The following is a 25008-nucleotide window of genomic DNA, read 5'->3' as shown; positions in this document are numbered from 1 at the left end:
CCAAGCTCAGCTGGGAGATGTGCAGGTGTGTGACAGCAATTCTGCTCTTGCCTCACTTCTCTCCATGGCTCTTGTCCCCCCCAAATCTCTGGAAGCCCTGCAGACATCGCTGGGACACCGGGAGAAGGTGCAGGACCCGTCCGTGATCCTGCACATCCCATCTGTTCCTCTGCCTAAACTTTGCTTTTGGGGACTCGGTTTATCAGAGCTTGAACTTTTCATCTGTTCATCATCCAGCCTGTGGCTCCAAGGGAAGAGATGGATCTGGGAAAAGGCAGAGCCGCCGCTCTCCTGTGCCCCAGAGCGTGCCCAGGAAAAGGGAATCATAAAAATGGGATGAGGTTTCCTGTTCAAAGCGGAGAGCGCTCGTAACTCACGGTGACACAGGAGGGGTGGCCGGGCACGGACCCCATGGCAGGAACCACTTTCAATTGGGAATTTTTTTTTGGCAAGTTCCCAATTTTGTGTCAAGCTCTTCTTTTAGCTGGGTCAGCCTCATATGTGTAATTGAGTCCCTGCTGAGTGGTGAGGCGGGAGGCTCGTCTTTGCTGGGAGGAAGGTGGAGGATTGTTCCCCACAGGAGAATTTCCCATCCAGCTCAGGAAGCTGCCTCCGAGCTGAATTTTTCCATTATCAAAAGAAAAAAAAATAAAATAAAAAAAAATTCTTTGGAAACCACTGGATTTTGGTTGAGAATAAAATCTTTTTTTCAAGATAAAATAAAAAATAAGATTAAATCCGAGGTCTTTTTTTCAAGATGTACACCAAAATAAAAGATAGGATTAATCCAAGGTGTTCCTCTCCCACCTATCCCGGCTGGATTCCGGGATCCAGCTGTTTTTAGCGGGATGAGGGAGCTCAAGGGCAGGGAATGAGACATCCATGGATTTGTGTTTTCCCGGATATCCGTGCCCTGCTCTGGCTCCCGCAGGTTGGGATGTGGCTGAGCTGGAGCAGGGTCTCCCCTTAGCTCCTCTTCAGCATCCTCTGAAAAAATTCGAGAGCCTTTTTTTGTGGGCGGCAGAGCTGGCCCGGAGCCTCCCGCATCCCCGGGGGTTTCAGGGAGGAATCCATTATTTCACTGATTTTTGTTGACGCTCTGTGTAAGAGTTGCCATGGATCTTTCCCGGCACACCTCTCCTGGCTGGAAAATCGGGTTTTGGAATAGGGAAAGAGCGAGGCAGAGCTGCTGCCGTCACCTGCCAGGGCCAGGAGGGGACACGGGGACAGCCGGGGGACACACGGGGCAGCTCTGGCACCATCCCTGCCTCACCCCTCTCTTTGCTTTTCCAGGATTTCCCACAGTTTTGCCACAATCCCCTCATTTTCCATTTTTATTTTTTTCTATTTATTTTCTATTTTTATTTTTATTTTATTTTTTTCCTATTTTTATTTTTTCTATTTTTATTTTTTTCTATTTTATTTTTCCTATTTTTATTTTTTTCCTATGTTTATTTTTCCTATTTTTATTTTTTCCTATTTTTATTTTTTTCTATTTTATTTTTCCTATTTTTATTTTTTTTCTATTTTATTTTTCCTATTTTTATTTTTTTCTATTTTTATTTTTTCCTATTTTTATTTTTTTCTATTTTATTTTTATCTATTTTTATTTTTACCTATTTTTATTTTTTTTCTATTTCTATTTTTTATCTATTTTTTTTATTTTTTTCCTATTTCTATTTTTTATTCTCCAGCTTTTTCCCAGACAGGGCTCCGGGTGTCCCGAGCGTGCCGGAGTTTCACGGCCCATTAGGATTTGGGAATGACGTCCCCATGGCCGGGGCAGTGAATTATGAGCAGCCTCGGGCTGAGCTGCAGCTTCCAGCGAGGATGGGATTGCTCGGGATGAGCATTCCTGGAGACGCTGGGATTTTGGGATGCTGGGACCCCGATCCCTGCCCAGCTGGGTTTGGGGTTTGCTGCTCTCGGGGGATTTTTTTTCTCCTCGGACTCCCCTAAACCCCGCTCAGCCCCTGGCACCGCTCAACCCTCTCCTTAATTAATTTTGCAGACTCCACAGCCGGATTTGATGAAAAACATCCCACAAAAAGCCAATGAACAAGTCACCGAGCAGCACTGCGGCCTCTTCTAATGATATTTTCTTTGTGGTTTTGGTTTGGAATATCTTCCTCTGAACTGAAGGAAGCCGCCTGCCTCTTGGACTGCAACGATTTGACTTTATCCCCTCATTTTCTCTCCATCCTAAACGCTCAGTTCCTGCACTTGGGACTCAACAGGAGTTTGAAATTTGCTGTGGCACAGGAGGATCTTGACCCCTTTTCCTTTCCCCGCCTCCTTCCTGCCCATTCTTGCACCGTCCTTGCTCGTGATGCATCCACATCCCAAATTCCTTGGGATTTCCCAAAGCCCAGCTCATCCCACGTGTGGCTCTTTGCAGGGACCCCCAGGGAGCCTCTGCTGTCACCAGGAAGGATTTGTCCCCCCATGTCCAGCTGTGACACCACATCTGTGTCCAGCAGCGCTTTCAGCAGGTGTCACCTCGTAGCTGCATCCTTTGGGAAAGGTTTTTTATCCCAAGGGATTTGTGGGAGCCACCCCAGGCGTGCTCCTTCCCTGGACCATTCCAGCTCCCTCCAGTATGGTTGTATTTTATCTGTGGAGCTCTGCGAGGATTTTGTTCCGTCATCCTGGAATTTTTATGACTCCTTTGTGTGTATATAATGCGATTGCCCTGGAACAGAGGGAAATTAATCATAGTTCCTTTGTTAGTTTTCAGGAATTTTTAATGTCTATGTTTTCGTTCATCTGTCATGTCCAAATGTGGGGTCCATGGGCTATTTGACATTTCAAATTACTTAATTGCTTAGATTTTCCCCCTCGCTGTTTATGGACACTTGTTCCTCGTGGATTTTTTGTGTGTGACATTCCGTACCAGGGATTTTTCCGCCTGCTTCCAATTTCTCTCTCCATTCCAGCGGTTCCCAACATCCCCTCTGGATCCCGTGTCCGATCCCCCTCACGTTGGGTCTCACCAGCCTGCAGCACATCCCTCCCTGTGCCAGGACCACAGGAATCCAGGGATTTTTTGGGCTTTTTTCGGGATGCTGCACAAGGAGCGTGCCCGAGATGTCACTGCACGGTGTCTGTGCCTGAGCTGGGAGCAGAGAACACGGGGAGAGCGAAGGGGAATCTCCAGGATCAGCCTGCAGACATCCAGCTTGGAGACTCTTCAAATCCGAGGGGATCAAGGGTGGCTTGACTGGTCAAGGAGAGGCAGCCAAGCCAAACAGGAGCAGCTCCCAGACCTCCTCCCTGAGCCAGAGGCTCCCGGTTACGCTCTGGATTTGGTGATTTCGGTGCTGATACCAACCCAGGGACAGCAGGGTGAGGTTTGGGAATCATGGAATATTCCCCAGATCCCACAGGGATGATCGAGCCGGGACAATCCCAACAATCCCACCGTGACAAGCAGGCAGGCTGACATTCTGGGCTCTGAGCAAACACCAGGGGATAGATGGAAGCTGCCTATCACCAGCCATGTTCCACACGTCATTAGCAAAACATTAATTAAAACAAAAGATGCAAATTGTACCAGGCTGTGCTGCCTTTGCTGCGGCTCCGTAATGGCTTCGACGCTTCCTTGGGCACGTTCGCTCCTTCTCCAGCGAGGCTGCTTTGCATTAAGTTGTTTGTTTAGCAGCTACCGGGGTTTTTGGCAGGACAGCTGCTGCCTCCTGAGGGATGTGGAGCAGGAGGGGGTCCTGCGGTGCCGTCCCAGAGCAGCTGGACACATCCAGGTGAATCCTCCTCATGCCACAGAGCCACAGCATCCAGCGCTGTGTCCCACCTGGAGCTCAGGCCGGGGGTGTTTGGCTGTGCCAGGGCTGTGGGGAGCTGGAGCAGCCGCGGGTGAGGCTCCCTGGAGCAATCCTGGGAAGGAAGGTGTCCTGCTGGAACGAGGTCACACCGATCCCAGAGCCCCCGGTGAACCCCTCCAGCCCCGACATGTGCGAAAGGAAACAGTCCCAGCGTATTTAATACTTGCAAAAACAAACAGCGGGGACATGGGAGGAGGAGGAGGGAGCCGGTCATTTAGGGAGCGCTAAGTCTCTCCTCTCTAAACTCTGATCCCTCTGTTTCCCACAGCCATCGACTCCCGGAGCATCCCCGTGCCAGGAGCAGCCTCTGGAAATGTGCCCGAGCAGGTCTGTCCCAGCCTGGCCTCGTTCCAGGGGCCACCCTTGGAACCCCCCTCTCAAAGCCGGATTTGCCTTTTTTTTGTGGGGGTCTCTTCAGCATCTCCAGCACTCACATTGCAAAGCAACATCCTGATTTCCAAGAGAGATGGGAGAGCAAGGAGAGGAGCCAAAGCCACGGGAGATGCTGCAGGATCAGCGGCTCAATGAAATCCCTGGTGTCCTGCCTCTCCTCAGCATTTCTCATGGAATCCTGGCATGGTTTGACTCGGAGGGTTGGGTTGGGTTGGGAGGGGCTTTAGAGGCCGTTTCTTCACGGCAAGGGCTGTCCAGCTCAGGGCAGTGGTGGAGTCAGCACGGGGGGATGTAAAGGATGTGCAGGAGAGGCCACGGGGGACACGGGTGGAGGAATGGCTGAACCTGATGATCTGAGAGAGCTTTCCCAGCTTAAGAAACTCAATGATTTAATGAATCCAGTCAATCAGTCAGTTTATACAGAATCACTGCTCATCTCCAGATGACTCCATGCACTCACCAGCCTGGCCCGGCTGGCATCGCTCTGCGGCCTGGCCCGTGCCAAGCGCCGCTCCTGCCGCGCTCCTCACCCGGAGAAACCTCGTGGGGAAAGCCCCGGTGGAAACCCGCGGGTCACGGTGCCCGAAAGCGGCTGCCAGCCCCGGCGTGCCCTGCCCAGACCGGCTAAAAATGCCCCAAATCAACGCGGGAGGGAAGCGCCCACGGCCGGGGGCGTTGGCCCCGCTGCCACGGGAGGTTTGGGCACCGGGCCCGGGCCGGTTCTTGCCCGCGGCCGGCACCGGGTCCGGGGGCAGCGCCGAGGGGTGCAAGGGTGGCAAACCGGGGGAACGGAGCGATGCCGTGGGCAGAACCGGGGCTCGGGGCTGGTAGCACCGGGCGGTGTCGGAGCGGCTGGCTGAGCCCGGGCGGGGCGGGACCGACACCGGGAGGGACCGGGGCGGCACCGGGAGGGACCGGGAGGGACCGGGGCGGCACCGGGAGGGACCGGGGCGGGGCCGGGCGGCCCCGTCGGCTCCGCTGCGAGAAGCAGCCGGTGCCTCCTCCGGGGGAGCCGCGGACTCGCCTGGCTGCGGGGTGCGGGCGGCAGCGGCACCGGCACCGGGAGCCATCGGAGCGAGACGGGCACCGGCAGCGGCACCGGCAGCGGCACCGGAGCGCAGCCCGGCTCGGGACCGGGCGGGGCGGGGGAACCGGCCGGCTCCAAACCCGCCCCCCGGAGCGGGAGGAGGCGCTGGCCGAACCCCCCCGCCGCGCTCCAGCCGAGCCAGCCCCGCTCCGCTCGCCCATGGCGACCCTCGGCCCCACGCGTGCCCCGGGCCCGGCACGGAGCCGCCGCTGAGCGCTGCGCACCGGCACCGGCGTCCAGGTAAGCGCCGCGGGCGGCCCCGGCTCGGCAGCGCCGGCCCCGGGCACCTGCCCGGCCCGGGACGCTCCTGCCCCGCTGCGGCACCGGGGGCGGCCGGGGGGTCCCGGTAAAGCCTCATTCCCCCGGGGGCAGCCGCGCCGTGCCCGGTCTCAGCCCCGGGGCTCCGCCGCTGTTTATTCCCCGGCGGGTCGGATGCTGCCGCCGCCGATCGGGGCAGAACCGGGGCCTTGGGGCTGCCCCGGGGATGGGGGAGCGCGGGGAGCCAGCACCGTGCCGGGCTCGGGGCGGCCGCCGCAGGACTTTGCTTCATACTTGGAGCCCGTCCCGCCACGCAGGAACACAAACACGGCGCGGGACGGCTCGCGGGAGGGAGGAGATGGCTCCTGTCTAAATATTAGTTTAAGGAACGGAAGGATCTCCAGCCGGCATCTCCAGCCCCGTCACCTTCTCCCAGCTCCGGCCGCGCCGCAGCGGTGACCGTGTCCAGAGCTCAGCTGGGGCTGGCGGGTGAATTCCCCCCCATCCTCGAGGGAGGGAATTTCCCCCTCTCGCTGCGGTCTCTACGAAGCCTTTAACAAAACAAGCCAGACCTCGGGTGTCTTTATTGCACATATATGGTAGCTTGTAGCCAGCACTGATTTAAATCCCATCCTTGCTCCGGCAGCCGATCCGCAGTCAGGCGCTGGGTGAAGGGCACGGTTTATCCCGGCGGGAGAAGGGGCTGGTGCCTGTTGGAAGTGTGGTGAGACACTGGATGTGCGCTGAGATCCCGGATCTGAAGGCAGGATCCCAGTGGATCCCGAATTCATCCCCTCGTGCTCGCGGCTGCTCCCGGGTTCAGCGGCAGAAGCGGCCGAGTCTGTGCCTGGCACAGGGCGGGGAAACCGAGCAGGGAAGGGGCGTCTCTGTGCCAGATTTTAGGAGATGTGAGCGCTTGGGTTTGCGTTTTACCCTTTGGTTCCGACCCAAATCTTCCCTCTGCGGCGGCTGCAGATGCTGCACCTCGCGTTGGCTCCGAGCCCCGGTGTGAGCGCCTTCGGTGTCACCACCACGCTCCGGTGGTCCCGCGCCCCCATCCCAGCAGCTCCGGGGCTGGGGGGAAGGATGAGACTTTCCTCTTCCTCCATCCCAAGTTTCCGAGCAGCGCAGGGTGTGGGAGCGCTGGCTCAGCCCCGCTCCAGCCCGGGGGAGATGCGGCGCATCCCGGGAATGCCGAGCCGGCCCTCCCGGCTCTGCCAGCGGCCACTTCCCAGCAGGATGCGGCACCAGGACCGGGCTCCTCCGGGCTTCCCAGCGCCTTCCAGGCCTCGTGGTCGGGCTGGAAATAAAAGGAGCCGCTCGGGTTCGCTGTGGCACGGCCGGGGGGACACGCAGGCACAGGGGGTGGGCACCAAAGCCGTGCCAGGGCCGGGTGGTGCCGGGCCCGGCTGTGGGGGCACTGGGAGCCCTCCCAGGGCACTGCCATGGACCACATCGAGCTCGGCCACCTCCCTCCTGGAGCCCCCTTGGGCCGTGCCGGGCGTGGGGGCTCCAGGATGCGCTTTGGGGGTCGGTTTGCACCTTTGGGGGTCGGTTTGCACCTTTGGAGGGGTCGGTTTGCATCTTTGGGGGTCGGTTTGCATCTTTGGGGGTCGGTTTGCACCTTTGGAGGGGTCGGTTTGCATCTTTGGGGGTCGGTTTGCACCTTTGGAGGGGTCGGTTTGCATCTTTGGGGGTCGGTTTGTACCTTTGGAGGGGTCGGTTTGCACCTTTGGGGGTCGGTTTGCACCTTTGGGGGTCGGTTTGCATCTTTGGGGGTCGGTTTGCATCTTTGGGGGTCGGTTTGCACCTTTGGAGGGGTCGGTTTGCACCTTTGGAGGTCGGTTTGCACCTTTGGGGGTCTGCAGGGATGGATGTAAGATTTGCAATGTCCCCTTTTTGAGGTCAGGGTACCTCTCATGAGCCCTAAACACAGCCCAGCCAGTCGGGTGGCCAGAGCAGGTGTCACCTCGGCTGTCCCCGCTGCAGCACGGCAGGGGTGACATTCCGAGCCCTGTGTTCTGCCCATCCTGTGGTGCTGAGCCAGGCCGTGCCCCCACAAGGTGGGTTTTGGGGGGCACAAAGAACCTGCAGCCACATCTCAATGTCACCCCTGCCCGTGGAGCAGCTCAGGGAGATGCTGAGGGGACAGCAGGAGGCCCTGTGGGGTTCCCACAAAGGACTGGTGAGGTTTTACTGGTGTGGATTTGTTTTACTGGGACCACTCAGCATCCCAGGAGTGCAGCCATGGGGTGCTCCAGTCCCCTGGCCAAGGTGAGCTGTCTACCCCAGCACCACCCTGAATGGAGAAATGGAGACTGGAGAAATCCCACCCAGCTCAGGTTTTTCTGGGATTTGGCCAGTCTGGAGTGGAGTTTCCCTGTGAAACTTGGAGAAGAGGAAGAGGAGCTCCCTCCTGGCAGTGCCAGGCACGGTGCAGCATTGCTCTCATGTTGCTCTCAGCATCCCAAGAGCGCAGAGCTTCTGCCCTGGGAAGGGAAACGCCACGAGCAGCTCCATTCCCATCGCTTCTCCTTCACAAAACCCAAAACGAGCTCACTCTGTAGCTCAGCACCCCAGAGTTAAATTGAAACAATCATTTTGCCACCGTGTTGTTCTCCAAAGAGCGTTTCCTCCTGCTGTCGTTCTCAGCCCCTCGCAGGCAATGCCACTCACATCAGAGCCGCCTTCCTGGGGTGTTTTCCTTCGGATGGAACCACATTTAATTTGTTTTCCTGCAGCAGAGGTTCCCTTTGAGCTGGCTCCAAGCGTGGTGTCGGAGGGGAGGGCTGGTGGCTGGAGGCTCCACATCAGGAGATGTCCCAGGAGGGGAAGTTCCTCCTCCAGCATCGCTCCCAGGCTGCAGTAATCCAAAGCAGGACTTGCATTTTTCTCTGTTTCCGCAGCTTTTTTTGCAGCACGGGGACCTGTGGTGTTTGGGCAGGGTGATGAATCCCATCCCGGGACTCTCCTGGGCTCTGAGGATGGAACTAATGCAGGAGCAGGGGCTTGGTTTTGTGGCTCCAGGCTTTGGGGAGTCCCTCAATTAAATCCTGGCCTGGTTTAGAGGTGGTTGTAAACCCAGCCCTGGTCCTTCCCAGTGAGAAAACCGACTTTGCTCCATGACTGCCGTGTCTGGGTCTCACTGGCGATGGCAGCGATGCAGAACTGACCGAGCCCCAAGGCTGGTGCCGGCCTTTTTGCCTTTAATAATGTTGGTTTTGGCTGCAGGAGCTGCCTGGGAGCCCGGGGTGTTTTTATTGCTGCTGTTGTCACTCCCATCAGGGATTTGCTGGTGGCATCTGGTGACACAGGGCAGAGCCCCTGGTGCTGCTGCCCTGGAGCAGAGCAGGGTCTGCAAACCAAAATCCCGAATCCTCGCAGGGTCCATCGCAGTGGTTGTGATCCCCACGCTGCAGCCGTGCTGGAACAGGCAGGGAATGCTCCCAGCAAGGTGCTGCAGTGGCTTTTTGGTTTCCCCTGGGTTTTTCCCTCTCTGCTGCCTTCCCAAAACAAGGGACACCAAAATCCAGCCCAGAGCTCGGGTGTGATCCAAAGCACCTTCACCACTGAGAGTCCCAGCCGGGAACATCCATCCCATCCTCCCTGGAGGATTTAACAGGGCAGCTGCTGTCTTCATTAAGTGGTGTTGCTTTATTGAAAGCACATTTTTGAGGCTTAGCAGCTCCTCAGAGCCGTCTGGGAGGGACGGTGCCAGCGGCCGAAGGACGCAGGAGGCAGCAAAGCTCCGCTGAGCCAGGCTGGGCACCGACAGCAACACCCTGAACTGGGGGAAAAAAACCACTTGTTTGGTATCCAAGAGAAGTTTAGGGATGGAAAAGAAGAGGTTGGAAGGATCCAGGCAGGATTTGGGTGGTGTGAGACCCTCTGAGCATGGACAGAGCAGGGAATGTGGAGCTGTGCCCTGGCAAAGCGTCGCTCGTGGTGGGATCTCCCTGGCAGGGGAGGGATGGGGAGGAGAGGGAGGGTCTGGCCCCCCACCTGTCTCCAGGAGCAGGTCATGGAATCATGGAATGGTTTGGGTGGGAAAGGACCTTGGGCAGGGCCACCTCCCACTACCCCAGGTCGCTCCAAGCCCTGGCCTTGGACACTTCCAGGGATGGGGCAGCTCCAGCTGCTCTGGGCAGTGAATCTGAGGATTGTCGATGTTTTCCCTCCCTGACCCCCAGCACAGGAGCCCAGCAGGGCCGGCTGCAGCCCCCTGCCCACGAGAAATGCCCCAATCCGTGCTTTACCAGAGTTCTTTGGCCGTGCCGTTATCTTCCAACAGCACTTTCCTGAATTTCCTGTTCCTCTGAGCACTTTTTGGCCTGGGAAAGGTGGAAAATGGGCCTGAGAAGGTGCAGAGTGTCCCTGTGTGTGTCACCTGCGCTCTCCTCGCTGCCGGTGGCAGCTCCTGTGCAGGAGTGTGGGCAGGATTTGGGGGGCTGCGTTCCAGATGTTTTTATGGCAGCACGAGGAACGATCCCAAGCTTTTACCCAGAGCTCAGCAGGGTGGGAAGGGCAGAGTGGCCGCAGCTTTCCCTGCACACCAATGTCCTGGCTGGGAGCTGAGGGAAAACTTTGCTTTTTTGGAAACCATGTGGCTCTTCCCAGTGGAAAACCTCTCATCCCTGCGGGATCCCAGCAGGTTTTCCCTGGAGAGCTCAGGGCCGTGTCCATCTCCATGGACATCTCCTGCATGCAGAGATCCAGCTGACCTGACCTGCTGCCCTTTGGGGACCCTCCAGCTCTTCCCATCACCTCCAGCCCCATTTTCATCTCCCAGCTCTGAAACCCCTCTGGCTAAACCCCCATTCCCAGCGCTCTGCTGGGGCTGTCCCGGGCGGAATTCCTCATCTGCTCGCTCTCAGCAGCTCTAAGTGCTTCAATGTGTTGGCAGCTGCCGCTGGAGTCGGGCAGTAAATCCTGATGGGATCCCAGTCCCTGCTCCGGCCAAAACCCACTGGAAGGGTTTAGTGCAAATTGGATTTACAAACCTCGCTCTGCTCTCGGTGCCCTCAGCAAAGCGCCCTAATCCCCGGGAGGAGCCGGCTCCTTCTGTGCGGGAATCTGGGATCTGTGAGGGATCTGGGATCCGTGGGGAATCCAGGATCCGTGGGGAATCTGGGATCCGTGGGGAATCCAGGATCCGTGGGGAATCTGGGATCCGTGGGGAATCCAGGATCCGTGGGGAATCTGGGATCTGTGGAGGATCTGGGATCCGTGGGGAATCCAGGATCCATGAGGAATCCGGGATCCGTGGGGACAAGAGAGGGAACCACGGGGGAATCCCAGCTCGGTGTCACCGCTGCTCGGTGTCACCACTGCTCGGTGTCACGGCTGCTCGGTGTCACCACTGCTCGGTGTCACGGCTGCTCGGTGTCACGGCTGCTCGGTGTCACGGCTGCTCGGTGTCACCACTGCTCGGTGTCACGGCTGCTCGGTGTCACCACTGTTCGGTGTCGCGGCTGCTCGGTGTCACCACTGTTCGGTGTCACCGCTGCTCGGTGTCACGGCTGCTCGGTGTCACGGCTGCTCGGTGTCACGGCTGCTCGGTGTCACGGCTGCTCGGTGTCACGGCTGCTCGGTGTCACCGCTGCTCGGGATGCTGCTGAGGGATGTGGGTGGATGCTCTTCCCACAGGGATGTGGCTGCCCCATCCCAGCGCTGCTCCCTGGCTCGCCCCATCCTCCCTGCATCCTGCAAAGGATCCCGAAGGATTTGTTTCCCTAGGGATGGGGATGGGAATTATTCAGGAAGGCACCGGGCCAGCGCACCTGAGATGTGGAAAAGGCAGAGGTGAAACCCCGGGAAAATCAGGAATTAATACCTGGAGTCCTTCGAGGGGGGAAACTGAGGCACCCTGCGGCACAGTGACCCCCCCGAGGGATTTGGGGAATCCACAAAGGAGGAAACCCTACAAATCAGGGAAGGGGAAAGTGGCCAAGCTGTGCTGTGGGAGGTGACGCTGTCGTGGCCGCCCTCCCGCCTCTGGCCCATTTCTCCCTCCTTGATCCCACCGAGGGCTTTTCCTTTCTTGGGAAAAAGGAGATTTTGCCCCCAGGGCAGCCGTGGCAGCTCTCAGATAGCAGCGGTGTCGAAACGGGCCCAGAGCAAAGCACATCTGGGGCCTGGGCTCCGTCTCGCTGCCAAAATTTAAGCTTTTAACCCCCTTTCCCGAGGCACTGGGATTGTTCAAACAAGCCACAGTAATTAGTTTCCTCTGACAAACCGCCCCTTTTTGGCATCGGGACGTTTATTAATTCCGGGGGGGGCGGGAGCATCGCTCCGGATCCAAAAATAATTGACATTCACAGTCCAGGTTTTGGCACGAGAGGGAAAATTCGGGCTGGAAAAGCAGAATCAGGCGTGCAGGAGATTGGCACAGCAGCACCCAAAGGCGCCCAGCTGTGGGTGGGGGGTCCTTGGCTGGTGTTATCCCTGATTTCCTCCCTGGCCGCATCAACCATCCCGGGCTGGGTGGGATTTCAAGCGATATAATTTGATTTTCTCTGCCCTTCAGCAAACGGGATCCGTCTGGGGGAGTTTTCCTGCAGACTTCCCCGCCTCATTCCCCGTTTCGGTGTTTCTTCACCTCGAGCCACGCTCCGCTCCCGCTGCGGGGCCGGGCAATACCCCGAGGGATTATATCAGTAATTAATCTCTAATTACTCACCTCTTCCCGTGAAGGGCGGCTCTTGCTGCTGCTTAGACCTGACGGAATCGGCTTAGGGAGGTTTTTGGGTTGCGGCAGCCGCGGTGACCTTGGCGGGGCTGTCACACCTTGCCGGGGACCGCGGGGACACTGGGCTGGGACCGGGACCACAAACCGGGACCGCAAACCGGGACCACAAACCGGGACCAAAAACCGGGACCACAAACCGGGACCATAAACCGGGACCATAAACCGGGAACACAAACCGGGACCACAAACCGGGACCAAAAACCGGGACCACAAACCGGGACCACAAACCGGGACCACAAACCGGGACCGCAAACCGGGACCACAAACCGGGACCACAAACCGGGACCAAAAACCGGGACCATAAACCGGGACCATAAACCGGGACCAAAAACCGGGACCATAAACCGGGACCAAAAACCGGGACCAAAAACCGGGACCATAAACCGGGACCATAAACCGGGACCATAAACCGGGACCACAAACCGGGACCAAAAACCGGGACCAAAAACCGGGACCATAAACCGGGACCATAAACCGGGACCATAAACCGGGACCAAAAACCGGGACCAAAAACCGGGACCAAAAACCGGGAATATAAACCAGGAACACAAACCGGGACCGCAAGCTCAGAGCACACCGTCCATGCCCACCCCACAACGACTTTTAAACGCTTTTCTTGCTTTTTAGCTGGAAAGGGAATAAATATCCCCGAAAAGTGCAGGGTGTGGTGATGTTCTGCAGGGCTGGGGGTGTCGGATCTCGGCCAGGGGTCCCCGGGCTCTGCGCTGACACCCCCGGGTGTCCCCGAGCCGGGCTGGGTGACACCGCAGGGAGCTGCGCTGCATCAAACCACGCTTTTATTTCCTGCTGATTTATATTGCAGCTGCATTCCCAGCCTCCGGCGTGTCCCGGGGACGGGCACGGCGGGGAACCGAGGGAAGCCGAGGCTGGAGGGCGAGCAGCATCAGTGTTTGCCCTTGCAGGGATGAGCTGGGACTGAACTGGTCCCAGACTGGTCCCAGACTGGTCCCAGCAGGGGGACGCGGCTCCGCATCCAGCGGGATCCCTCCCCGCTGCGGATCCCGTTAATTAATGACATGAAAGCCCACGCGAGACCTCCGGGGAAGGAATCAAAGGCTCCGCCGCAGCTTCCCAGGGCATGGATTGATTTATCCCTCCGGCCCGGCGGCTTCCCCGCATCCCAGCGCCGTGCCGGGGCCCGATGGAGGGAGCGGGGACCCCGCGGGACACGGTGAGAGGGGTCAGCACCGCCCCGGGCTCTGTCCCGGGGGTTCCGTGCGGAAATTCAGCCCCAAAATGGGTCTGGGGGGAGCTCCTGGGGTGGGGAGGGACGGGAGGGACGCGGGGACTCTGGGCTGGGGCCGCCGGAGCCGCTCTGGTGCCGGGATTTCCATCCCCGGGGGATTTGGATTCTGGATGCTGTTCCTGCCTGGCAGGGATGGCTCAAGGTGCCCCTTGGCCCTGGTACAAACTGGAATTTTCCTCCCCTGTGCTCCTGGAGGAGCTCCCGGAGCCCTCTCTGGCAGGATTTGTTCTGTTCCCATCGGCACCGTGGGCTTTGGGAACATGGACAGGTCATCTCCTCCTCCCTGCGGGCTGGGGGGGCTCTGGGGGGTCCTGTGCCTGCTCATTCCCAAAAATGATTCCCTTCGGTGTCCGGGATGTGGATATGGAGCGGATGGATGGCTCAGAATCCCAAAATTCCTGCCTGGTCCTGCTGCCTCCTCCTGTGCTCAGCCCTTGGAGCTGGGTTGGCTCTGCCAAATCCAAAATGAGGGAAAATTCCAACCGGGTTGGAACAGCCTGGGACAGTGGAAGGTGTGGAAGGGTGGAAGATGTGGAAGATGTGGAAGGTGTTGAAGGTTCCTCCAACCCAAACCAGTCTGGGATTCCGTGATTCTGTGGAATGGTGGGAATTTGGATGAGGCTGCAGCAGGAGCTGCTCCATTGGATGGAAACTCCCCAGGCTCCCTTCTCCAACCACGGCTTGGCCACCACCCCCAGCATCGCCCCCGGCACCACGGGGCGTCCTTGGCTGATCCTTCCACATCCCACAGCCTCGGTGGGGGAGGCTTTTCCTTATTATTTCCACCTTGGGGAAGGGCTTGGGGTGGGTTATTTTGCTCTCCAGCTGTTTGGAGAGATGTAAACCAAACCCGCCGTAATTCAGCCTGAACATAAATGTCATGGCAGCGTGGGAACGAGGGCGCTCGGCGTGTTCAGCCCGGGGGCTCCGGGGATGCTGGAGCTCCTCCTGCCACACATCATCCATCCCACCTCCTCCTCCTAATCCCATCTCCCACTCCATCATCCCACCTCCTCTATCCCATCCCATCTCCCCATCCCATCTCCCTCTCCCCATCCCACCTCCTCTATCCCATCTCCCACTCCATCATCCCACCTCCTCTCTATCCCATCCCATCTCCCCATCCCATCTCCCTCTCCCCATCTCCCTCTCCCCATCCCATCCCCTCTGCCCATCCCATTCCCTCTCCCCATTCCATCTCCCTCTCCCCATTCCCTCTCCCCGTCCCATGGCTCCATCTCGGTTTCCCTCACCGGGCTCACACCCAGGAGTGCCCCAGAGCTTTCCCAGAGGATCAGGGCTGATCCCAGGGCTGGGGCTCTGCCTGGTTTGTGGTCGGTGCTTTGGGGGGGCTCTGGGGGAGCTGGGGCAGAGCTCTGGAGCTGCTGGTGTCGGGCTGGGTTTCACCGAGGCGAAGCAGAACCGAGTGGGAAGAGCTGGAGGAGGAGGAGGATGAGCAGGGATGAGCTGTGGATGTGCCGTGGCCACCACTGGGTTCAGCATTCAGAGCTCGAGGCTGTGCCAGTGCCAGGATCAGCTGTCCCCTGTCCCCAGCCAAGGAGGGGGTGGCACTCCCTGTCCCCAGAGCAGAGCTGGAGACGGGGACATGGACATTTCCCCCTCCTTTGTGCACCCACTCCATCAAAAGAGCAGGAAAACCCAAGGGATCCACCCAGAGCAGGGTCTGGGGCTTTTTTTCCCTTTCAGTGCTCCTGTTTTGGGGCCAGTTTTGGCATTTTGGGTCCAGTTTGGGTCCAGGGGCATTGAAGGCTCCAGGTCCTGCAAGGGCAGCAACTCTGGCCAGGAGTGTTGGACACAGCCGTGCTTTTTGGGAAGGTTCAATCCCCAGGAAAGTATTTTGGGAGCTTGTGATAAGTTTGGGGGAAAATCTGAAGGAGTTTTGGGGAAAATCTGAGGGAGTTTTGGGGAAAATCTGAAGGAGTTTTGGGAAGGTCTGAAGAAGTTTTGGGGAAAATCTGAAGGAGTTTTGGGGAAATCTGAAGGAGTTTTGGGGGTAGTCTGGGGAAGTTTTGGGGGAAAATCTGAAGGAGTTTTGAGGATAGTTTGAGGAAGTTTTTTGGGGAAATCTGAAAGAGTTTTTCTTATGGTCTGAGGCAGTTTTGGGGAAGATCTGAGGCAGTTTTGGGGAAGATCTGAGGCAGTTTTGGGGAAGATCTGAGGCAGTTTTGGGGAAGATCTGAGGCAGTTTTGGGAACAGCCTGTCTCTCCACCACCCCCATCCTCTCCAGGACAACCCAGCCCCATCCTGGGAGCAGGACCAGGCGTTGAGCCGGAGCTGCTGCTGGAGGAGCAGCTCCGGAGCTGCTGCCCATGGAAATTGTTTAATTCCTGCGGGATGAGTCATGAGGAGCCGGGATTTCAAAGCAGCTTGGCTCCCATGTAAGGCACTCAAATAAACAGTGTGTGGCAGGTGGAAGCTCTCTCTGATGTCCCGTCAAGGTCTCCGTCTTTCCAAGTATTTTGTGTTGCCAAAAATCCTTTGGCCACACCGTGGCTTCATCCATTCTTGAGGCTGGGCTCTGGAAAATAATGAATCAATGCCCGGAAACATGAATCGACGGAAAATTTATGGCACACTTAGAATATAATGTCTTTTGGGTCCTCTGCTTTGAAGCATCAGCACTGAAAGTTTTGGCATCTCCTTTCTTTCAACCCTTCAGCGAGGAGGATTTAAGGGAAAAAAATAATAAATTCACTTTTCTCCCTCATCTCATGACTCTGGGAGCTTTAAGGAGTCGGTGGATATCGGAAACAAATCCCAAGATTCTGCTGGAAAAACTGGGAGTGGGGTTGAAAAACAAGAGTGATGGGAAAAAGTGAGAGTGTGGAAAGTGAAGGGACGCCAGAGAACCCCAAATGCTTCACTTTTCATGGGCAAAAAAACGTCTGTGGGGATGGATTTGCTGGATTTTGATTTATCAGGAAAAACAAGTGGAAACGGCGACATCCCTGGAAGTGTCCAAGGCCAGGTTGGACAGGGCTGGCCTGGGGCTTTTTAGAGCAAAAGAAACCAACTGCAAAGCCTGGAATGACTCTGTTGTTATTGTTTTGCACACTGGAGCTGGGATTTGAGTCTTCTGAAAGGTCACAGGCGAGTGGGTGGGGGCCAGGATTTCTGGCTGCCGGAATGGGAGGTTTTTTATGGGACGTGCGGCGAGGCTGGAACCACTCTCCTAAAATTTTATGGGCCTGCAAGAAGCCAGAGGCCCTTTCCCAGGTGGGGGGATGGAGTGTCACAGCCCTGCTCCAGCCTTTTCCTCCCCGGAGCAGGGCAGAGGGGGCTGAGCCCCCCTGGGGGATGGAGGTTCAGCTCAGGGGTTTGTGTGATCCCACTGCTGATTGTTCACCATGGAATTCATCTCCCAAAATACCCAACAGCGGCTCTTAAAAGTGTTTGTCCTCCTGGAGAGCAGAACAAAGTGTCCTTTCTCCCCCTAAACCCTTCCCTGGGGCTGCTGGTTCTTCACAAATCCTTCTTTTCCACCGATTTTGTCCCGGAGCAGGTCGGGGTTTTCTTGGTCCTGAACCGATCCTGCTGGGAAGGGTTTGGGTCCAGAACCTTCCGTGTCCGAGGGGATCCCATGGGAATCATCGCCCGTTCCCGAGCCGTGGGGAGGGAGGGGAGGGGCTCGGGGGGCCGGGGGCGCGCATTAAGGATCTTTGTTTTGCCTGTTTTGCAGAGTTTCAATGTTCTGACTTGCTCTAAGATGAAGGTATGGAAGTTTGCAGCCATTGCATCGATGCTCCTCAGTTCCATGTTATCCATTTTAGTTTGTAGAGACATGTTCAGCGGAAGCCGGGAATTCAGCCCCTTGCCTTCCTCGCCGTCTTCCTCACGGGATTCCTCCTCCTCCTCCTTTTCTTCCTCCTCTTCCTCCTCCTCCTCCTCCTCCTCCTCGCTGCCGGCGGCTCCACGGAGATCCCCACGGGCCCTGCCACGCCACGGCTCCCTGCTGGCCCAGTGTAAGCTCCTGCTCCTCCACCCCGGGCTCACTGTCCCCCCCCAGCCCCACAGATCCCCCCAAATCCCCGTGGGGTCATTCCCTGCCCTCCCTGCATCCAAACATCCCCTCCAGGAGGGTTTCAACAAGAGCTTGGGGCAATCAGGAGGCACGGGGCACCAAACTTTGCAGCTCTCCACGGAGGGGAAATCAAACAGTTCATTTACTGCTTTTATCCCTCTCCAATTTTTTTTTTTTGGTAATTTTTAATTTTTTTTTTTTTAGTTCCGTGCTATTTTTTACAAATGGAAAAAGTCAAACGGGAGCTGAAGGTGAGGGCACGGCAGCAGCTCCCCCGCTCACCCCTCGGTGCTCCCTGAGGGATGGAAATCCCCACGTGTTTGTTTTGATTCCAAACCAGAGGAACTGCTTTTTTTGGGTGGAAATCTGGAAATCGATGACAAGCTGTCAAATCTCGCTTTCCTCTGTCTTTCCTGTGCCTCCTGCGGAGCTGAGCTGAAATAACCCTGGATTTAGGGTTGGGATGAAGGGATGTGGGAGTTGCCAGCAGGGGCTGGGCACAGTTTGTGTGTTGGCTGCTGGCCCTGGGGTGTCAGGGGCAGCCCTTGGGGCTCCCAGGCCCTCCTGAAACTGAAAATATGAAATTTATTGGTGCTTCTCCCCAAATCCCCCTGCCCCAAGGGACCTCCATCCCAGGGGACGTTCACCCACTCCAGGGAATTTTCATTCTGGGGGATGCCCTCCCACCTCAGGGAATTTCCATGCTGGGGATCACCCTTAAGGCACCTCCATCCTGGAGGATCCTGAGATCCTCAGCCGTGGAGGATCTCCCATCTCAGGTGACCTCCATGCAGGCGGTGGAATCTCCATCCTGGGGGATGTTCATCCACCCCAGGGAATCTCCATCCTGGGGGAATTCCCACCCACCCCAGGGAATCTCCATCCTGGGGGAATTCCCACCCACCCCAGGGAATCTCCATCCTGGGGGAATTCCCACCCACCCCAGGGAATCTCCATCCTGGGGGAATTCCCACCCACCCCAGGGAATCTCCATCCTGGGGGATGTCCACCCACCCCAGGGAATCTCCATCCTGGGGGTTTTCCACCCACCCCAGGGAATCTCCATCCTGGGGGAATTCCCACCCACCCCAGGGAATCTCCATCCTGGGGGAATTCCCACCCACCCCAGGGAATCTCCATCCTGGGGGAATTCCCATCCACCCCAGGGAATCTCCATCCTGGGGGATGTTCATCCACCCCAGGGAATCTCCATCCTGGGGGATGTCCACCCACCCCAGGGAATCTCCATCCTGGGGGAATTCCCACCCACCCCAGGGAATCTCCATCCTGATATTTTCCACCCACCCCAAGGCACCTCCATCCTGGAGGATCCCAAGATCCTCACCCATGGAGGATCTCCCATCTCAGGCCACCTCCACCCACCCCAGCCACCCCCACCCGCCGTGGGGACACCCCCTAACCCCTGTCCCTCCTCTTGCAGACAGCGCCTTGCTGGAGAGCTACACGGAGGGCGAGATCCGGCAGCTGGTGTCGGCGCTGGTGGAGCGCTACCGCCAGGCCATGAACTCGGGCGGGCACGAGCTGCCGCTGTTCCCCCGCTCCGGCAGCCGCAGGAAACGCGCCCGCGCCCGCCATAAACCCTGCGAGCTGCGCCAGCTGGAGGTCAGCGTCAGCGAGCTGGGCCTGGGCTACGAGTCGGACGAGACGGTTCTGTTCCGCTACTGCAGCGGCACCTGCGAGGCCGCCGTGCGCAGCTACGACCTCTCCCTCAAGAGCATGAGGAGCCGCAGAAAGATCCGGAAGGAGAAGATCCGCGCCCGGCCGTGCTGCAGGCCGCTGGCCTACGACGACGACGTGTCCTTCCTGGACGCCTACAACCGCTACTACACCGTCAACGAGCTGTCGGCCAAGGAGTGCGGCTGCGTGTGAGCCGGCCAGGGGGACGGGCACGGAGGCTGGAGCGGCCGGAGGAGGAGAGACTGAGCCGCCGGCGCGTCCCTCGGCGTCACCGCGCCGCGCAGGACCGGACACGAGGCCGCGGCCGTGGCGGGGGCGCTCGGGGCGGTGACGGCTGCTCGGGGCTGTTGTCCCCTCTGCGGGTGGCTCTGCTGAGGGGACAGCGGGGGTGCCACGTGCTCGGGGCATGGCCGGGCCTCGGTGTGCACTGCCCGTGCTGGGTGCCACACGTGTCACGTGTGTCACACCTGTCACACCTGTCACACCTGTCACACCTGTCACACGTGCCACACCTGTCGCACCTGTCACGGGCGCGGTGCAGCGCAGGTGTCTCTGGCATGGGGGGACCCGCAGGTGCCGCGGGTTCTGTGTCAGGGGGTGGCACACACAGGGGGTGTGGTGAGCAGTGTTGGTGCTGTGCGGGGCTGGAGAGGGTGTGCTGCACACCTCAGGTGTGTTTTGGGGTGTCCTGCACACCTCAGGTGTGTTTTGGGGTGTCCTGCACACCTGAGGTGTGTTTTGGGGTGTCCTGCACACTCAGGATGTGTTTTGGGGTGTCCTGCACACTCGGGATGTGTTTTGGGGTGTCCTGCACACCTGAGGTGTGTTTTGGGGTGTCCTGCACACTCAGGATGTGTTTTGGGGTGTCCTGCACACTCGGGATGTGTTTTGGGGTGTCCTGCACACCTGAGGTGTGTTTTGGGGTGTCCTGCACACTCAGGATGTGTTTTGGGGTGTCCTGCACACTCGGGATGTGTTTTGGGGTGTCCTGCACACTCAGGTGTGTTTTGGGGTGTCCTGCACACTCGGGATGTGTTTTGGGATGCATTTACAGGCTCGGGGTGTGTCGGGTGCCCTGTGCTGCCCCAGGGTGGGAGCTGAGTCCTTCTCTCTGTAGCTTTGGGGTTTTGTGACCACCCTGTGTTGCTGGGGGAGGTTCAACCTCCCCAGATCCCGGTGTTTGGGGACACAGAAACACCGGCAGCGGTTTGTGCGTGGCTCTGACTCCCTCTGGCTTGTGCCCCTGTTGCCATCTTCTCATTCCTGCAGCCCTGGGGCTTTTCTTCTTAAAACTCGGGATAATCTGGAGTAACTGGATTAACCTCGGGTGCCCCCGCCACGGGCAGCTGGGCCCGGCCACTGCCAGGGAGGTGACGGCACTTGGCGGCGTGGGCAGGAGCACCCCAGGTTTGGCGTCTCCCAAATCCCACCCGGCTCTCCCGGGAGCATCTCCCATCCCCTGGAATCCTGCGGGAGAGGGGACTCGGTCCTGGCTTTGGCTCCACTCGCATTTACAGCGGTGTCACCGCTGTTTACTCTGCGGGGAAATAAATGAGCCCGCAGACTTTCACATTCCCTGGGCAGGCTCGGTTTGTTGCCTGGGATTGATGGGTTTTCTCCCCTTGGCTCCTTTCCCAGAAAGAGCAAATCATAAACAGAAGGAGAATATTGGTGTCACGTCCTGGGCATTAACCAACGGGAGGGAAAACACTCCCTGTGCCACCCCCGCTCCTGGCTCCTCTGCCCGGTGAAACGGGGGGAAAAAAATCCCTGGTGCCTTCATCCCGAGGAGGAGGAGGAGGAGGAGGAGGAGGAGGAGGAGGAGGAGGAGGAGGAGGAGGAGGAGGAGGGCTGCTGGTGTTGATCCCAGCACAGGGATGGTGCTGCAGGGTTTGGGGGAGCAGGATGGCATCCCTTGGGATGGGATGGGGTGGGATGGGATGATGCAGGGTGGGACCAGCCGCATTCCCGACCTCCACACAGGGCCAGGATGGTGAGGAGGGGTTTTTTTTTTCCCCCCCTTTTTATCCAAACGCAGCTCTTGGCTGAGCGGAGCCAGGGCGTAGTGGAGGAATATAAACACCATCCTTCAGCGGGGCTGGCAGCCCGGGAAGGCAGCCTGGACTCTGTAACACGGAGTTTTCCCTGGATTTCGGGAAAGGCAGGAGGCAGCCGCGGGTGTGGGGTGTGAAACCTTCCCCCGGGAAATGGGAACCGAGAGAGGATAAACTCCCCTCTGCAGGTGCAGCTCCCCAGCCAAGCTGTGAGTTTGCAGCCCTGGTTTTGGCTGGAAATGAGAAAAGTGGCCCCAAATAATCAGCTGGAGGATGGGAAAGGCAGGCGGGAGCAGCGCCGGGGATAAGCGGCTCACTCGAGTTTAAGAAAGAAAAGGCACCCAAATTTAATAATAATAATGATAATAATAATAATAATAACTGTCCTCTCAAGGGCTTGGGTGCTTTTCAGGTCTCGCTGCCATAAAACTAAAATTAGTTTTGTTGCAGTGAAAGAAAGGAATGGAAGCAGAGCGGGGAAGGTGTTGTGGAAGCAGAGCAGGACCAGGTGTCTCAGAGGAGGATTTGGAGCAGGAGCTGTCTCTGCTCACCGGGAGAGGTCGGAGCGTTTTGCAGCCTGGTTTGGGAGGTTTTTTGGCAGAATCCAGGGATTTAGGGTGCCTTGATGGTGGGGAAGGGACCCTCCTCTCACCAGGGTGGTGGGAGCAGCAGAGATGAGGGGACAAGGGAGCAGCAGGGTGGGGGCTCGGGCTGGGACATCTCCCAAACCCCCCATTCCCAGTGCAAACCCAACCTGCAGCCCCCAAAACCGGGAGGAAAACCTGACTCAATGCAACGCTGTGTTAAAAGCAGCAGGAACAGCTCCAGCCCATCATTTTGAGCTCTTTTTTGTTTCATTTCCCCCTGCTGGCAGTGCAGCTCTGGCCCGTGTGGAGGGGATATTCCCCATCTGGTTTTTTTGGGAACAGCTGGGATGTGCAGCCACAAAACTCCCCAGGATGGGGTGAGCTGGGGCAAAAAGGATGGATTCTTCTTCCATGTCCTTTCCAGGGCTCCTCCAGCTTTCCCAGTGCCACCCCACCACCCTGGAAATGTGGTTTCAATAGAAAAGCTGAGGTTTCCCTAATGCTTTCCATTTCTCCAGCCCCCTCTGCTGTAATAGGAGCTGGAGCTGTCCGGAAAAATGTCTACAATGCAAAAGAAAAAATTGGAGAATTCCCTCCCCAAAGCCATAGCAGGATCTCATCTGGCTCCTGCCTCAGCATCCCATGTGCTGGTTAATATTCATATTAATATTAATATTAATACTAATAACCAGTGTGTAACAGCTGTTGAGGGATTTTGGGGTTGCTCCCAGGGTCTCGCTCCCAATTTGGGATCCACAGGGGGGGAGTGGGTCCAACATCGTCGTTCCCACTCGATGGAAGAGCCCACAGAGAGAATGTTCTGGGTTTAAACAGCTCCAGAATCCTGCTGGGGAGGAAGGATTTTCCCAATTTATCGAGGGAAATGATATTTTGGTGGGATTGAAGGCCTCAGCTTTCTGCCCGTTGTAAATTGGCTGCCACGTGTTTTCCTTCTGGGCTAAACAAAGCGTGGCCTCGAAGGGGAGGCCCAAGAGGAGGGGGGAGAAAAGGGGGAAAGGGGGAGAGAAATAAAAGAAAAAGGAAGAAAAAGTTGGGGGGGAGAGAAGAGGAAAAAAAGGGAAAAGAAAAAGGGAGAAAGGAAAAAGGGGGGAGAAAAAAAGAAAAAAAAAAGGGAAGGGTTAAAAAAAGGGGAAAGGGAAAAAAGGAATTAAAATGAAAAGGTGGAAATGGGGGAAGGAAGAGCAAGTAAAAAGGGAAAGAGGGAAAAAGAGAAAAGGGGCAAAAAGTAAAAATAGTAAAGGAAAAAAAAAGGGAAAGGGCAGAAAAGAAATAAAAAGAAAAGAAGGGAAAAGAGGGTAAAGAGAAAAGGGAAAAAAGGGGGAAAATGAGAAAAGATGAAAAGGGAAAAAAGGGAATAAAAGGAAAAAGGGGGAAAAGGAAAAAGGAGGAAAAGGAAAAAGGGGGAAAAGGAAAAAGGGGGAAAAGGAAAAAGGGAAAAATAAAAAAGGGGAAAAAGAAAAAAAACCGAGAAAAAGAAAAAAGGGAAAAAAGAAAAAAGGAGAAAAAGAAAAAAAAGGGGGAAAAGGAAAAATAGAAAAAGGTAGAAAAAGGGAAAAGGGGAAAGGGATTCCTGTTCCAGCACCGCCGGCACCATCCGGATTTTCCCGTCCCCCTCCGGAATCGCCGGGCCCGTGCCCGGCTGCAGAAGTGGATGCAATGCATCTGTATTTTGGATACTGCTATTTATTGGAAGTAACTTATGTTATTTATTTAGATCCCAAAGCGCCGCCTCCCAAACGCCTCCTGCGCTCGCTCCCTTTTTTATGTTATTTATTGACCCTGACGGTGCCAAGTGGAGTTTACATTTATTACATTTGTACCATTTATCATGAACCTTGAGGGGGGAAATAAAATCAAATGAGATAAAATAAAACAAAATAAAATGGTTTTTGATATTATTAGTTATTTTTTTTTAACAGAGCTGAAGTCAGGTGTGATCTGGTTCATGCTAAAGTGGGAATAAAATGAAGGATTTTATGGATTTCTCCTCTATCACCATGGTTGGGTGAGGGTCAGGTCCTGCCATGGGAGTGGGGATGGCCAAGGAAAAGGGGAATTTGGGTTTTTGGGGGGAAAGAGTCAGAAATAATCAACTTTGACCCTTCTGGGAAAGGAACTTCCAGCTGGGTTGGCTCAAAAATGTGAAAATTCTGAGGAAATCACAGGAAAGGGAAAGGGAAAGGGAAAGGGAAAGGGAAAGGGAAAGGGAAAGGGAAAGGGAAAGGGAAAGGGAAAGGGAAAGGGAAAGGGAAAGGGAAAGGGAAAGGGAAAGGGAAAGGGAAAGGGAAAGGGAAAGGGAAAGGGAAAGGGAAAGGGAAAGGGAAAGGGAAAGGGAAAGGGAAAGGGAAAGGGAAAGGGAATCATCTCTGTCCATTAACACCACCAGTCCCAGCCCAGTCTGGCAAGAAAAACAGAATTTATTTTGATTTTCACTCCAAAATAGATTCAAACCTGGCACCGGAAAATGGAGAACAATGGGAGGGGGAAGAGAGAGAGGAAAGAAAAAAAAGAGATAAAAGGTTTATAGGATTTTTTTTGGGAATGGAAAAAAAGGTCTGTTTATATTCCCCCCTCATGCCACCCAGAGGCCTGACAGCCATGGCCGAGTCAAACATTCCCTCTCCGAGCTCCACTTTGTAAATATTTTAGGAAGAATCTTTGGAGAGCCATAAATCTCCCCCCGTGCACGTGCCCAAGGAAAACCCAAATCCCAGCCCATCCCACATTCAATAAATAATCATAAAAAATGGAGAAATTGAAGTTTAATGATCCAACGGGAGAGGGATGCTTGGAAAATCTGACTCCTCCAAAAGCACCAAAAAAAAAAAAAGAAATAAGAAATAAGAAATAAGAAATAAGAAATAAGAAATAAGAAATAAGAAATAAGAAATAAGAAATAAGAAATAAGAAATAAGAAATAAGAAATAAGAAATAAGAAATAAGAAATAAGAAATAAAAATAAGAAATAAAAATAAGAAATAGGAAATAAAAATAAGAAATAAAAATAAGAAAT

The 25008-nt window shown here is 56.2% G+C and overlaps 1 protein-coding gene across 2 annotated transcripts; it reads left to right on the top strand.

Moving 5' to 3' along the window:
* Positions 1-5245: 5245 nt before the first annotated feature.
* Positions 5246-21086, top strand: NRTN (neurturin). Of its 2 annotated transcripts, none has more exons than XM_058858389.1 (3): positions 5246-5559; positions 17385-17576; positions 19077-21086. In XM_058858389.1, exons 2-3 carry the CDS (start codon positions 17396-17398, stop codon positions 19523-19525), a joined length of 630 nt encoding a protein of 209 aa, XP_058714372.1. In that variant the 5' UTR covers positions 5246-5559; positions 17385-17395; the 3' UTR covers positions 19526-21086. The 2 variants fall into 2 exon arrangements, with proteins under 2 accessions (XP_058714372.1, XP_058714371.1); XM_058858388.1 differs by having other exon boundaries at positions 5428-5559; positions 17294-17576.
* The last annotated feature ends 3922 nt before the right edge of the window (positions 21087-25008 follow it).

This window comes from Poecile atricapillus, chromosome 28 (assembly GCF_030490865.1).
Source record: "Poecile atricapillus isolate bPoeAtr1 chromosome 28, bPoeAtr1.hap1, whole genome shotgun sequence".
Classification (NCBI taxonomy): domain Eukaryota; kingdom Metazoa; phylum Chordata; class Aves; order Passeriformes; family Paridae; genus Poecile; species Poecile atricapillus.
This window is presented reverse-complemented; position numbering and strand designations above follow the sequence as displayed.